General features: G+C 38.8%; 1 protein-coding gene across 2 annotated transcripts in view; it reads right to left on the minus strand.

The window, feature by feature from the left end:
- The window catches only part of LOC126185022 (protein Daple), a 199,706-nt gene that overhangs the window by 159,028 nt on the left and 26,327 nt on the right, over window positions 1–14,351 (minus strand). For both annotated transcript variants that reach the window (XM_049927747.1, XM_049927746.1), the window contains exons 4-5: window positions 6,497–6,706; window positions 1,466–1,582 (exon numbers count right to left, since the gene is read on the minus strand). In XM_049927747.1, the coding sequence (XP_049783704.1) occupies window positions 1,466–1,582; window positions 6,497–6,706 (327 nt within the window). The remainder of the gene's footprint in view (window positions 1–1,465; window positions 1,583–6,496; window positions 6,707–14,351) is intronic.

Here is a 14,351-nt window from a genome sequence, read left to right on the forward strand (position 1 = left end):
TAAAAGCATCTCGTATTGACATCCATACTAAATTTCAGGCTTCCGTGAAACTTAGCCGGTCTTGGGGATTTTGCGTTCTTCTGAATTTGGCACGCTTTTTTTGTTGCTTCTGCAACAGTGTTCTGACATGTTTTGTGTAGCAATATTTCTTGTGTATTCTGAGCTGACAGCACATTTTCAGCTTATTCTTTTTATGGACTCATCCTAGCACTTTGCAGCAATGCTGAGTGTGAACAAGTAATGATAATTCTCAACAGAAGTGAAAAATGGGAAAAGTCTTATAAATGTCTATAAAAGTAGACACCTGATGTCAAATTTCCTAATCAAAATCTCTTGGTTGCTATCTTCAACCAAAAATTACTTCAATCAAACATACGTCTGACATTGAAAAAAATAAGTAATAAAAATCTCTTTACATTTTCTGCGCTCTGTAGTTCTTATATGTTTGAAGGACATTATTTTTAATAAATTTTGAACTAAGGCTGCTGTGTATAACAATTTTATATTGTCAAGCCAATAACAGCCTAAAAACCATCACTTCCAGCTGCCAATAGTGAGCATTAGTTCAGTACCAGTCCAGCACTCAATCACCAATAGCCAAAAGATGGTGGTGGTAGTGGTGGTAAGAGTTAACCTTATACCACATCAACAACAAAATAAACTGTTGACTACAGCAACCTTAATATATACTTTATTAAATATGTCATTCTTCTGATGATAATAGCAGTAGTAATGTTATCAACAGAAACAATACATTAAAAAATACATTGTGGTGAAAGAAATATGAATTTTACAGAAAGTAAGTAAGTAAGTAAGTAAGAAAGAAGAAAGAATACGGAGAACAAAAATATGGACAAGAAAGAGAGCACACGTGTTTAATCTCGCCCACAACAAAACAAAATAACATCAAATTACCTTCCATTGGGAAAGTGAAATGCACTCCGCAACAATGATATAACTGTTAAAATGGTAAAGTGCAGCAAACAGTAGTTGTTTCCATTCTAGCTTTATTAGAGCAGATCCAGAGTTCAGCTAGTTGCTAGCTGAAAACTGGCTCTCCTAAACATTTTGAAAATTAATAAATTCTGTAAGCACCTACCACTACAAAAATGATGAGAACCCTTAACTTCAGCATAATTTTCTCCAATCTGAGCACAAAGTATTTTCTAACATTTGCACTAAATTAAAACAATATTATCCATAGAAATGAAGTTAAATAACTGTTTACAGGGATCACAGTGTGAAACAACTCTTATAAGAAGCTATATGGGTGCAAAGTCCCCCACTGCTGTGGTTATTTACGTCCAACCCATCCCACATTTTTCTGCAGTAGACAACATTTTTAATGCATTCAGAAAAATATTCCATGGAATTACTGACTATCATCCAGGTTTTAATACACTTTTGTTTTCCTGATCAGCACTGCACTACTAAACATCACAAAACCCCAACTTCCATTGCTCACCTGCAAGTACTCATCACGTTCCTTTGCTAGCCTTTTTAAATGGACTAGCATTAGATCAGTAGGAAAAACTTCACTTGTAGCATCTTGTATTAAAACAATTTGTGGATTTTCTGTAACCTAGACACAAAAAATTGCAATGTAGAAGTAATAAACATTAATTCTATTAAATATTATCAACAACAAAACAATATGAATAATAATGTTATTCCTACTGTTTACTTCCTAAAACTTAAATGTCTGACGCTCTAATATGAGGGTGGATGGGATAAAGTGAAGAGGGGCATCTACAACGAGACGAGTGAGAGTGTGAGACTTCCCATCAGCTAAAAGAGCCACCAGGGATGTCAAACGGGGTGAAGTTATATAGGTTGTTATAATTAAACTTATGCTACTTAAGAGGGCCCTCACAAAAAACAAGTGAGTGTAGGACAATAAAACTTTGTGGAAACATTTTTAAGGACATTCAGAAGAGACATAATGAAAAAACCATTGAAAGAAACATTTTAATTTCCACATGAGAGAGTAACATGTGTCAACTGCCTACCATGTTTCGGCTCAAGGTTACAAATGTTGCTCAGTGTAATGATCATCTGCATCCCTGACAGCCTGGAGCTGCACTAGAGATACCATTTCGCAATTGTTCACAGCACTATTCAAACAGTGGACCACAGAATGTTCAGCTGTCATGACACTGCTCATGCATTGCCTGAAGATGGCACATTGTGCCCAGCACTCTCAGCCACACAAAACAGTAACTTCTTCAACAAGCTGTGATGCAATTGGCCATCAGCCTCTCCCAGGGGCAATTCCCAAATCGTCAGTTAATTGGAACTTCTCGATCATGTTCTTCAACCCCGGCGTGGAAAGACAATTCTCCATATCCCTTTAATACATCAATTTTCACGAAGAGCAGTAGTACTATTGTTGCTGTTTTGATAAAAAAGCTTTACGAGTAAAGCCCCGCTCATCCTGTCAAGACTCATGTTGACTGCAGAGATAATGCACACTAATGCTTTTGTTTCAACCCCGTGTCACAGTACCAGTAACGGGGTCTAATGGCAGTCATGATGCTAGCACTACTAACAGTGCAAATCCTGCAATTCACAGTCTAAACATCATTTCTATCAGTTGGGTACCCGTAAAGTAAATAGTTTTCTGTCTACATTGGTTCAACTAGTGAAACCACCCTGAACACTAATAGGCAGTACCAGCCATTGCAGTCTATTTCTGTAAAGCATACTAAAAATCAATTAGAGCTAGTTCTATTCTACTCAAATTTTTAATTACAGAAATTATTTGTAGATTGGTTATTTTTTTCAAATCAAGATATTATGTATATTACTACGTATGTAGCTACTTTGAAGGGGAAAAAATCATTGCTCTTCCTCTTACACTAATTGAGGACCATTTCAACAAAACTCAATAAATGTCATTCACAGAATAATACAGGAGACGTATTTTTTAGTTGTACTTCATACCATTGATTAAAAAAATTTCAAAAATATAATATATGTCATTCATGTATATATGGATTGATGTTGTTATTGTTGAAGTTGTGGTCTTCAGTCCAGAGATTGGCTTGATGCATCTCTTCATGCTATCCTATCCTGTGCAAGCCTCTTCATCACAGAGTGACTACTGCAACCTTCATCCTTCTGTATCTGTTTGGTGTATTCATCTCTTTGTTTCCCTCTACGATTTTTACCCTCCACACTTCCCTCCAATACTAAATTGGTGATCCCTTGATGCCTCAGAACATGTCCTACCAACTGATTCCTTCTTTTAGTCAGGTTGTGCCACAAAGTCCTCTTCTCCCCAATTCTATTCGGTACCTCCTCATTAGTTACGTGATCTACCCATCTAAGCTTCAGCATACTTCTGTAGCACCACATTTCAAAAGCTTCTATTCTCTCCTCGTCTAAACTATTTATCGTCCATGTTGAACTTCCACTCATGGCTACACTCTACACAAATACTTTCAGAAAAGACTCCCAACACTTAAATCTATACTTGATGTTAAAAAATTTCTCTTTTTCAGAAATGTTTTCCATGCCATTGCAAGCCTACATTTTATATCCTCTCTACTTTGATCATCATCAGTTATTTTATTACCCAAATAGCAAAACTCATCTACTACTTTAAGTGTCTCATTTCCTAACCTAATTCCCTCAGCATCACCTGATAAAATTCGACTACATTCCATTATTCTCTTTTTGCTTTTGTTGATGTCCATCTTATATCCTCCTTTCAAGACACTGTCTGTTTCATTCAACTGCTCTTCCAGGTCCTTTGCTGTCTCTGACATAATTAAAATGTCATCTGCAAACCTTGAAGTTTTTATTTCTTCTCCATGGATTTTAATTACTACTCCAAATTTTTCTTTTGTTTCCTTTACTTCTTGTTCAATATACAGATTGAATAACATCAGATATAGGCTACAAATCTGCCTTACTCCTTTCTCAACCACTGCTTCACTTTCATGGCCCTCAACTCTTGTAATTGCAGTCTGGTTTCTGAACAAATTGTAAATAGCCTTTCACTCCCTGTATTTTACCCCTGCCACCTTCATAACTTGAAAGAGAGTATTCCAGTCACATTGTCAAAAGTTTTCTCTAAGTCTACAAATGCCAGAAACATAGGTAAGCCTTTCCTTAATCTATCCTCTAAGATATGTCGTAGGGTCAGTATTGCCTCAAGTGTTCCAACGCCTCTACAGAATCCAAACTGATCTTCCCCGAGGTCAGCTTCTACCAGTTTTTCCATTCGTCTATAAAGAATTCATGTTAGTATCTTGCAGCCTTGACTTATTAAACTGATAGTTGAGTAATTTTCACACCTGTCAACACTTTCCTTCTTTGGGATTGGAATTATTATATTCTTCTCGAAGTATGAGGATATTTCACCTGTTTCATACATCTTGCTCACCAGATGATAAAGAGTTTTGTCACGTCTGACTCTCCCATGGCTATCAGTAGTTCTAATAGTTCTAATGGAATGTTGTATACTCCCGATGGCTTTTTTTGATTTAGGTCTTTCAGTGCTCTGTCAAATTCTTCACGCAGTATCAAATCTCCCATTTCATCTTCATCTATGTCCTCTTCTATTTCCATAATATTTCCTCAAGTACATCACCCTTGTATAGACCCTCTATATACTCCTTTCACCTTTCTGCTTTCCCTTCTTTGCTTAGGACTGGTTTTCCATCTGAGCTCTTGATATTCATACAGGTCGTTCTCTTTTCTGCAAAGGTCTCTTTAATTTTCCTATAGGCAGTATCTATCTTACCCCTAGTGATCTCTCTCTCCTTTACTGAGAAAAAAAGGTAGAAATTACAATTTTTTATGAATTCAAAATATTCATGAGTGAATCCCTGTTTCTCCTTTAGCACTATGAATACTTTCACATTTTTATTTGCATCTTTCCAAAGAAGTGAGTGAATTTTAAAATTTATTTTTGAGTTTCAGGTGTTGGAACATGAACATAATTCAACTTTCTGCCAAACTGGCGAAAACTGCCAATCTTTGACAATCAATTGTGGCTAAATTGCTGAACCAATTTTAACTCTTCAGTAGGTCATTGTATGTGAAATTTTATGCTCTTTCATTTAGGTGTTTTGAAATTTTCTGTAAGATGTATCATTTTAAGTTATAAGTAAGAACCTTAAAAGTCCATAAATTTCATGGTTTTTCAGCCCTCCAAAGTTTAGCATAAGCCAGAAATTGTCAAAAACTCATTGAACTTTTATTTGAAATGCCTTAAATCAATTAAAATTATCTTCAAATGGTGCATATTTATTCACCAGCAAAAGTCTAATTTGCCTACATTACTCACAGTAAGAAATTTCCTGTTCAGCTTTTGTTATATTCATATGCAGGCTCTCTCTAAAATGAATAAGATCACTGAAACACAAACATAGTGCTTTGCATGATGTACCGGTATGGTTACAGTCTATATTTAGATCTTCCTTTGAGAGTACATTCATGCACTTCTCATGCTTTTGATTTTGACAACTCCTCTTTATCTTGCACTTTTCATCTGCTGTACTGTTTCAGAATATTCAGAACTTTCTAACATCTTAAAAATGATGTTCCAACAAGAGCATACCAAAACAGCTACGAATCTGGTAGTAAAACTGTAAATAAATACGAAAGAGAATTAAGGGAGAATATGCATTGTTGTCCGAAAAAAGCTTATCAAACAGTTGATTTACAGTGTAGGATGATGTTGAATTGTCTGACAATAACCATAAGTGAGTTACAAGGCCATTAAATTTAACTTTTAAATTTTATGTTCTAAGTTTGAAGCATGCAGTATAAAAGGACGATAAGTTGAGTTCTGTGGAATCTTGAAAAATGGACATGTCAAGTTTTGTGAAAATTTTCTACATTCAAGTGACTTTTACAACAGCAAATATTTAGTATTGTCATATTTTCTTTTAGCTATTATGTGAAGTGCATATTAATGTACCAGAATCCGTTAAAGAACACACTTTGAAAAAAATGGCGTTTGCTGAGTTTTGTTAAAACGGTCCTCAATTTGATGCTGATTTTGTCCACTACTATACACTAAGCATTTAATGTAACATGACTCTACTATATTTTAAAAAACTGTTTAAAATGAACATTAGTGATGACTGTAATTTACACCTTGAATCCAAATATTCTAATAAATTATAAGCGTGGCTAATAAGGTACATTTTTACTTTATTTTTGTATATTTGAGGATTTCCAATTTCCTTACTGATGTTAATGACTTTTTCATCAAAATATAAAACTCCATTCTGAACCCTAGACAGTGATGAAAAGTCTGTATGGAAATTATTTTTATTTCTAGTATTGTGGTTCTGACTTTCACAGTTCATCCTACATTCACTCTTATTTTTAACCATAAATATTGTTAGAGAGTGTAAGAAGGTCCCTGAAGAGATTTCTGCAATAAATCAAGTTATCAATTTCAGACAATATTCGGAGTGCATACTTATGTAAAGATAAATGACTGCTAATTAATTAGCAGACTGACACCACTGAATACCTGTTTAATGCAATCAACTATTCCATGCTGTAAGGTCACATCCATGGCTCTGATACGTTCTATAAATGTTTCCTTGTTAGGGCACTGAACGGCACATCCCAAAAGAAGTAGTAATAGAAGCTTCATCTGATCCAGACCCTCTTTGCTATTTGGCTTTTGGCCAAGCTGTATACAGTCTGGCAACACCAAGACAATTTGACCAAGCTCCTCCTGTGAAAATGACAGTAATATATATATTAAAAAAAAAACAGTTAAATGAAAAGTCATGCGCCTAACACCACCCAACAAAATATGTTTAAAGGAGCTATTAAAAATCACGTTTGTGGACAGTGGACGCATTTTTATCTTTGATAATGAGTTTCCTATCTTAGAAGAAAGATTAAGGAAAGGTAAACCTACGTTTCTAGCATTTGTAGACTTAAAGAAAGCTTTTGACAATGTTGACTGGAATACTCTCTTTCAAATTCTAAAGGTGGCAGGGGTAAAATACAGGGAGCGAAAGGCTATTTACAATTTGTACAGAAACCAGATGGCAGTTATAAGAGTCGAGGGGCATGAGAGAGAAGCAGCGGTTGGGAAGGGAGTGAGACAGGGTTGTAGCCTCTCCCCAATGTTATTCAATCTGTATATTGAGCAAGCAGTAAAGGAAACAAAAGAAAAATTTGGAGTAGGTATTAAAACCCATGGAGAAGAAATAAAAACTTTGAGGTTCGCCGATGACATTGTAATTCTGTCAGAGACAGCAAAGGACTTGGAAGAGCAGTTGAACAGAATGGATGGTGTCTTGAAGGGAGGATATAAGATGAACATCAACAAAAGCAAAACGAGGATAATGGAATGTAGTCGAATTAAGTCGGGTGATGCTGAGGGTATTAGATTAGGAAATGAGACACTTAAAGTAGTAAAGGAGTTTTGCTATTTGGAGAGCAAAATTACTGATGATGGTCGAAGTAGAGAGGATATAAAATGTAGACTGGCAATGGCAAGGAAAGCGTTTCTGAAGAAGAGAAATTTGTTAACATCGAGTATAGATTTAAGTGTCAGGAAGTCTTTTCTGAAAGTATTTGTATGGAGTGTAGCCATGTATGGAAGTGAAACATGGACGGTAAATAGTTTGGACAAGAAGAGAATAGAAGCTGTTGAAATGTGGTGCTACAGAAGAATGCTGAAGATTAGATGGGTAGATCACATAACTAATGAGGAAGTATTGAATAGGATTGGGGAGAAGAGAAGTTTGTGGCACAACTTGACCAGAAGAAGGGATCGGTTGGTAGGACATGTTCTGAGGCATCAAGGGATCACCAATTTAGTATTGGAAGGCAGCGTGGAGGGTAAAAATCATAGGGGGAGACCAAGAGATGAATACACTAAGCAGATTCAGAAGGATGTAGGTTGCAGTAGGTACTGGGAGATGAAGAAGCTTGCACAGGATAGAGTAGCATGGAGAGCTGCATCAAACCAGTCTCAGGACTGAAGACAACAACAACAACAACAACAACAACGAGTTTCCACTGCTTTATAGATAATAAACTCACTGATCCACTACTTTTTAGATCCTATACTTCTGGCCAGAGTTATCCCTCCAGTTTCAACAGCAATTTCCTACCCAACAACATGGGGAAATCTTGAAGCTCTATCTGCTCCATTCCTCTTTCATTAGGTGATAGCTGACGTGTGAAAGGCGATATCGTATTCCATAAGTCATTCTTGTAAAATAACCTCACCTGACATACCATATGGCACATTGTGAAGTGAAAATTGGTTTCCTGACACAACTGATAACAGTTTACAAGGGTAAAAAATTTAATTCTGTGTGGCAGTTAGATGCTGTAAGTCACAGCTCTGTAACAACCAGAGCTTGTCATCAAACTTGCAACACCTTGTAGGTAGCATGCAACAACAAATGTCAAATTAGATTACACACCACATCAGGTGAATTTGGGGACCATGACAATGTGAGGTCCATCTCTGTAGCTAAGTTGTCACCATATCCAAATGCTATGCACAGCACCCAGGTTCAATTCCCAATACTGCCAGGAATTTTTCCTTGGCAGGAGATCTGGAATGAGGTGCACACAGCCTCGTGACATCAACTAAGAGGCTACCTGAGTGAGAAGTAGCGGCTCCAAGGTCTGGGGAACAGACAATGCCCAGGAGAGTAGTGTGCTGACCCAAAGCCCCTACATGCTGCATCTGAATGAAATAATCGGCAGAGCATGACCCAATGGCAGCTTGGTTCCAAACAGCCCATCAGGGCCAGAACACAGAGGTTCGGCTTTGCAATATCAGCAATGTCATGATACCTTTGATTACTACCCTAGGTCCCATGGAAGCCCAGATGAATGTTTCCCACAGTGTAATACAACCCACACCGCCCTCTGTGCATGACACAGTGCACATTTCCAACAGCCATTTGCATGGGGGAGGTGTATCCAGACATGACCACCGAACTAGTGTAACAAGAAACACAATTCATCCAACCAGGCGACACATTTCTATTGATTGCCCTCTACAATCATAATTTGCAGTCCAGTCTTGATGATACCATGCCTACTACAATTGTAATTTACAATCTATTGATTCAACATGGGAACCAGATGTTCAACAATGTGTGCTGAACAGTGTACTCTGAAACACTTGCGCTTGCACCATATTTGTACTCTGTCATCAGATATGTAACAAATCATTGCCTATCTTGCTTACTGAGTGGGCAAGTCACCGACCTCCATGTTCTGTGAGAAGGTGATACCTACTCATGGTTTCATCAGCTTTCAATCACTTTCCACAAATGTTCACAATAGCAGCCTAGCAGCTTCACCATCTACGAGGTGCTCATTACCAGTCATAAAAATCCGCCCTTTCTCAAATTCACTTATGTCAATGGACTCCCCATCTACAGCCTGTGTCATTGCTAGAATGATTGTCCATTCATCTCTGCACTGCTTATACAGGGTGTTTCAAAAATGACCGGTATATTTGAAACGGCAATAAAAACTAAACGAGCAGCGATAGAAATACACCGTTTGTTGCAATATGCTTGGGACAACAGTACATTTTCAGGCAGACAAACTTTCGAAATTACAGTAGTTACAATTTTCAACAACAGATGGCGCTGCGGTCTGGGAAACTCTATAGTACGATATTTTCCACATATCCACCATGCGTAGCAATAATATGGCGTAGTCTCTGAATGAAATTACCCGAAACCTTTGACAACGTGTCTGGCGGAATGGCTTCACATGCAGATGAGATGTACTGCTTCAGCTGTTCAATTGTTTCTGGATTCTGGCGGTACACCTGGTCTTTCAAGTGTCCCCACAGAAAGAAGTCACAGGGGTTCATGTCTGGCAAATAGGGAGGCCAATCCACGCTGCCTCCTGTATGTTTCGGATAGCCCAAAACAATCACACGATCATCGAAATATTCATTCAGGAAATTAAAGACGTCGGCCATGCGATGTGGCCGGGCACCATCTTGCATAAACCACGAGGTGTTCGCAGTGTCGTCTAAGGCAGTTTGTACCGCCACAAATTCACGAAGAATGTCCAGATAGCGTGATGCAGTAATTGTTTCGGATCTGAAAAATGGGCCAATGATTCCTTTGGAAGAAATGGCGGCCCACACCAGTACTTTTTGAGGATGCAGGGACGATGGGACTGCAACATGGGGCTTTTCGGTTCCCCATATGCGCCACTTCTGTTTATTGACGAAGCCGTCCAGGTAAAAATACGCTTCGTCAGTAAACCAAATGCTGCCAACATGCATATCGCCGTCATCAATCCTGTGCACTATATCGTTAGCGAATGTCTCTCGTGCAGCAATGGTAGCGGCGCTGAGGGGTTGCCGCGATTGAATTTTGTATGGATAGAGGTGTAAACTCTGGCGCATGAGACGATACGTGGACGTTGGCGTCATTTGGACCGCAGCTGCAACACGGCGAACGGAAACCCGAGGCCGCTGTTGGATCACCTGCTGCACCAGCTGCGCGTTGCCCTCTGTGGTTGCCGTACGCGGTCGCCCTACCTTTCCAGCACGTTCATCCGTCACGTTCCCAGTCCGTTGAAATTTTTCAAACAGATCCTTTATTGTATCGCTTTTCGGTCCTTTGGTTACATTAAACCTCCGTTGAAAACTTCGTCTTGTTGCAACAACACTGTGTTCTAGGCGGTGGAATTCCAACACCAGAAAAATCCTCTGTTCTAAGGAATAAACCATGTTGTCTACAGCACACTTGCACGTTGTGAACAGCACACGCTTACAGCAGAAAGACGACGTACAGAATGGCGCACCCACAGACTGCGTTGTCTTCTATATCGTTCACATCACTTGCAGCGCCATCTGTTGTTGAAAATTGTAACTACTGTAATTTCGAAAGTTTGTCCGCCTGAAAATGTACTGTTGTCCCAAGCGTATTGCAACAAACGGTGTATTTCTATCGCTGCTCGTTTAGTTTTTATTGCCGTTTCAAATATACCGGTCATTTTTGAAACACCCTGTACAATGAGGTGACAAAAGTCATGGGACAGTGATATGCACAGACACTGACAGTGACAGGATTGCGTACATAAGGTACAAAAGGGCAGTGCATTGGCAGACCTGTCATTTGTACTCAGGTGATTCATGTGAAAAGGTTTCTGACATGATTATGGCTGCACAAAGGGAATGAACAGACTTTAAACACAGAATGATAGTTTGGAGCTAGACGTGTGGGATATTGCATTTCAGAAATTGTTAGAGAATTCAATATTCTGTGATCCAAAGTGTCAAGAGCATGCAGAGAATATCAAATTTCAGGCATTACCTCTCACCATGGGCAATGCAGGGGCCGGGCGGCCTTCTCTTAATAATCGGGAGCAGCGGCATTTGCATAGCACTGTCAGTGCTAACAGACAAATAATACAGTGTGAAATAACAACAGAAATCAATGTGCGACATATGATTAAGTTACCCATTAGTAGTGTGGTGAAATTTGGCATTAATTGGCTACGGCAGCAGATGATCGACACGAGTGCCTCTGCTAACAGCATGACATCTCCAGCACCTCTTCTGGGCTCATGAGCATATTGGATGAACCCTAGATGACTGGAAAATTGTGGCCTGGTCAGATGGATACCGATTTCAGTTGATAAGAGCTGACGGTAGGGTTCAAGTGTGGTGCAGGCCCCACACAGTCATGGATCGAAATTGTCAACAAGGCACGGTGCACGCTGGCGGTGGCTCCATAATGGTGTGGGCTGTATTTACAAGTAATGGATGGGGTCCTCTGGTCCAACTGAACCGATCATTGCTGGAAATAATTCTGTTCGGCTACTTGGAGACTATTTGCAGCCATTCATGGGCTTAATTTTTGTGGATGATAATGTGGCATGTCACTGGGCAACAACTGTTATGTCTGGTGTGAAGAACATTCTGGACAATTCGAGCGAATGATTTGGTCATCGTGATCGCCCGACATGAAACCCATCAAACATTTATGGGACATAATCGAGAGGTCAGTTCGTGCACAAAATCCTGCACCAGCAACACTTTCGCAGTTATGGATGGCTATAGAGGCAGCACCACTCAGTATTTCTACAGGGGGCTTCCAGTGACTTATTGAGTCTATGTCATGTCCAGTTTTTGCACTATGCTGGACAAAAGTAGGTATCCCATGACTTTTGTCACCTCAGTGTAAGCTATCCTCACCACAGTGTGTTCTTGCAACATCAGCAAGAGGCATTCAGATTTGCACTGGGCACTAGTCATAATATTTTGGTTTATCAGTGTATGAAACATTTAAACACAAAGAATAAAGAGAAAGGGAGCAATCAAACAAAGCATTAAAAAGCTGGTTTATCAGTGTATGAAGCATTTATGCATAAACAATAAAGAGAAAGGAAGTAATGAAATTAAGCATTAAAAAAGCAACGTTATAAAATTATGTTTGTCACTTTTTGACTAAACAGTGGATGTAAATTTAAGTGACATGGGTGCAAATAGGTACAGTGAAGCAGGGGACAGGTAAAACTAGTTAGCAGTAGTAGATTCAGATAGAATGTTCAGTTAGTGAAAATCTAATCCAGGTGAGCTAATGAAGTAACTATGCAATGGAGAGAGAGTGCACCCACCTACAAAGTACACACAGGATGTAGTGAGGGAGCACCCACATGGCTCGAATATAATATTTCAAAGTAAATGTTGTAGTGTACAGTGCATCCAGTAACTGGATGATCTACTTTTGCATTGCACACTGTTTGACAATAACCAAGTACCAACCATATCAGCCTAGAACATGGAACAAATGTATCTGTGTAATAGACTAATTACACTTTAATAGACCCATCAGATGTGAATATGTAAAAGATATCATCAATCTGCTACAATGTCTGAGAGGAACACTATCAGTGGCCTTGCTTAAGATCTGTGGCAATGTGCCATGTGAGGCAGCTACCAGGGCAGTCAAAAGGCTGGCCATAGCCTGTTTTAAGACACTTCCTGTTTATCTATAACAGTTCTGATGTCAGTGTTCCTTTCATAACAAACTGTGTAATTCTTTGGACTGTGTTTCTTTGTTGTTTAATAAAAATATTTAGCAGCCAAGATGGCATAAATATTTCTTTATTTAACATAACTGGTTTTGATAGACTTTGCTGTCATCTTCAGGTCTTAAAAAAATCTTTTTGATATGAAGCATGTTCATTTTACATTGGATCTCATGCCAAGTTGTCGTGTGGATGAAAATCAGCCATTATAAAAGGTCTGTCACATCGAAAATATTTAAAAATATAAAGCACCTCGTGCAAATGGCCATGCCCACAAATATATCATTCATAGATGCTTGTTACATTACAAAAACACAGCACACATTAGTACATCTGTTTACGTAAGATGGACATATTTCATGTAAACTGTGCACATTAGTTCCTATTGTCTATGGGACCTGATCCAGTATTTGATAGGTGAGAAACTGTATGCTCCCAAATATATTATCATGTCATCCAAATCTCAGAAGAATTCCTGCAACATATCTTATGATGTATCAACAACTATAAGGCAAGATCCACCTCTCCACAAAGCACAACATTTATACACAACAAGGTTGACCAGTAATGCTATTGACAGCATGACATCCTTGGATTTGTCAATATTTTGCAAAACACCACCAACTGCAAGCTAAAAAAGACATTTTCACATTTGAAAATGAAATATGTATGCTTGTTATTGCAACTGCTTTGCAACACTGCATTTGTGTCCCCAAATATTATCAAAATCTACAGAACATTTGATTTTGCTGGATCTCTTTTGGAAGCCCTATGACTCACTGTAATAGATTCACACCCCCATTTCTCATGCATCAAGGTACAGCTTACCGTCAGTCAACACTACGATGAATTCACTAAACACCTCTCCCACTGAAGGAACACCTCATACCCTTCTAACTGAGCATGAACCAAAATTTACAGCAGCTATCTTTATGTGTTTTTAAAATTTAAATGCGTAAACAGTTGTGTGAGGTCACTTGTAATGAAGCTTGAAATAATTTTTGAGCAACACTCATGGCCATTGCCTGGATGAGCTACTTCACTGCTGCCCTCATCGTACACTCCTCATTCTGCTGTTTCTGCCAACAGACTAAGGGGATAACACCGCACTGTCCTAAGTGAGGACACACAAATTTTGGGCCACACTAAAATAGATCCAAAGAGCTGTCATGGCTAGTCACAGCTATCACCTAGTGATGGTTGCAATATCCCAGGGCCAACTGGGACAACACCAGAATCAGTTGTGTTCCTATCACCTGGGCCAGATGCCACCAGCTCTCCCACTCAGCCAGTATACTTCAGCCTCCATTCAGGTGATGGTCCACATCATAAGA

The sequence above is a fragment of the Schistocerca cancellata genome, chromosome 4, assembly GCF_023864275.1.
Source record: "Schistocerca cancellata isolate TAMUIC-IGC-003103 chromosome 4, iqSchCanc2.1, whole genome shotgun sequence".
Taxonomy (NCBI): Eukaryota; Metazoa; Arthropoda; class Insecta; order Orthoptera; family Acrididae; genus Schistocerca; species Schistocerca cancellata.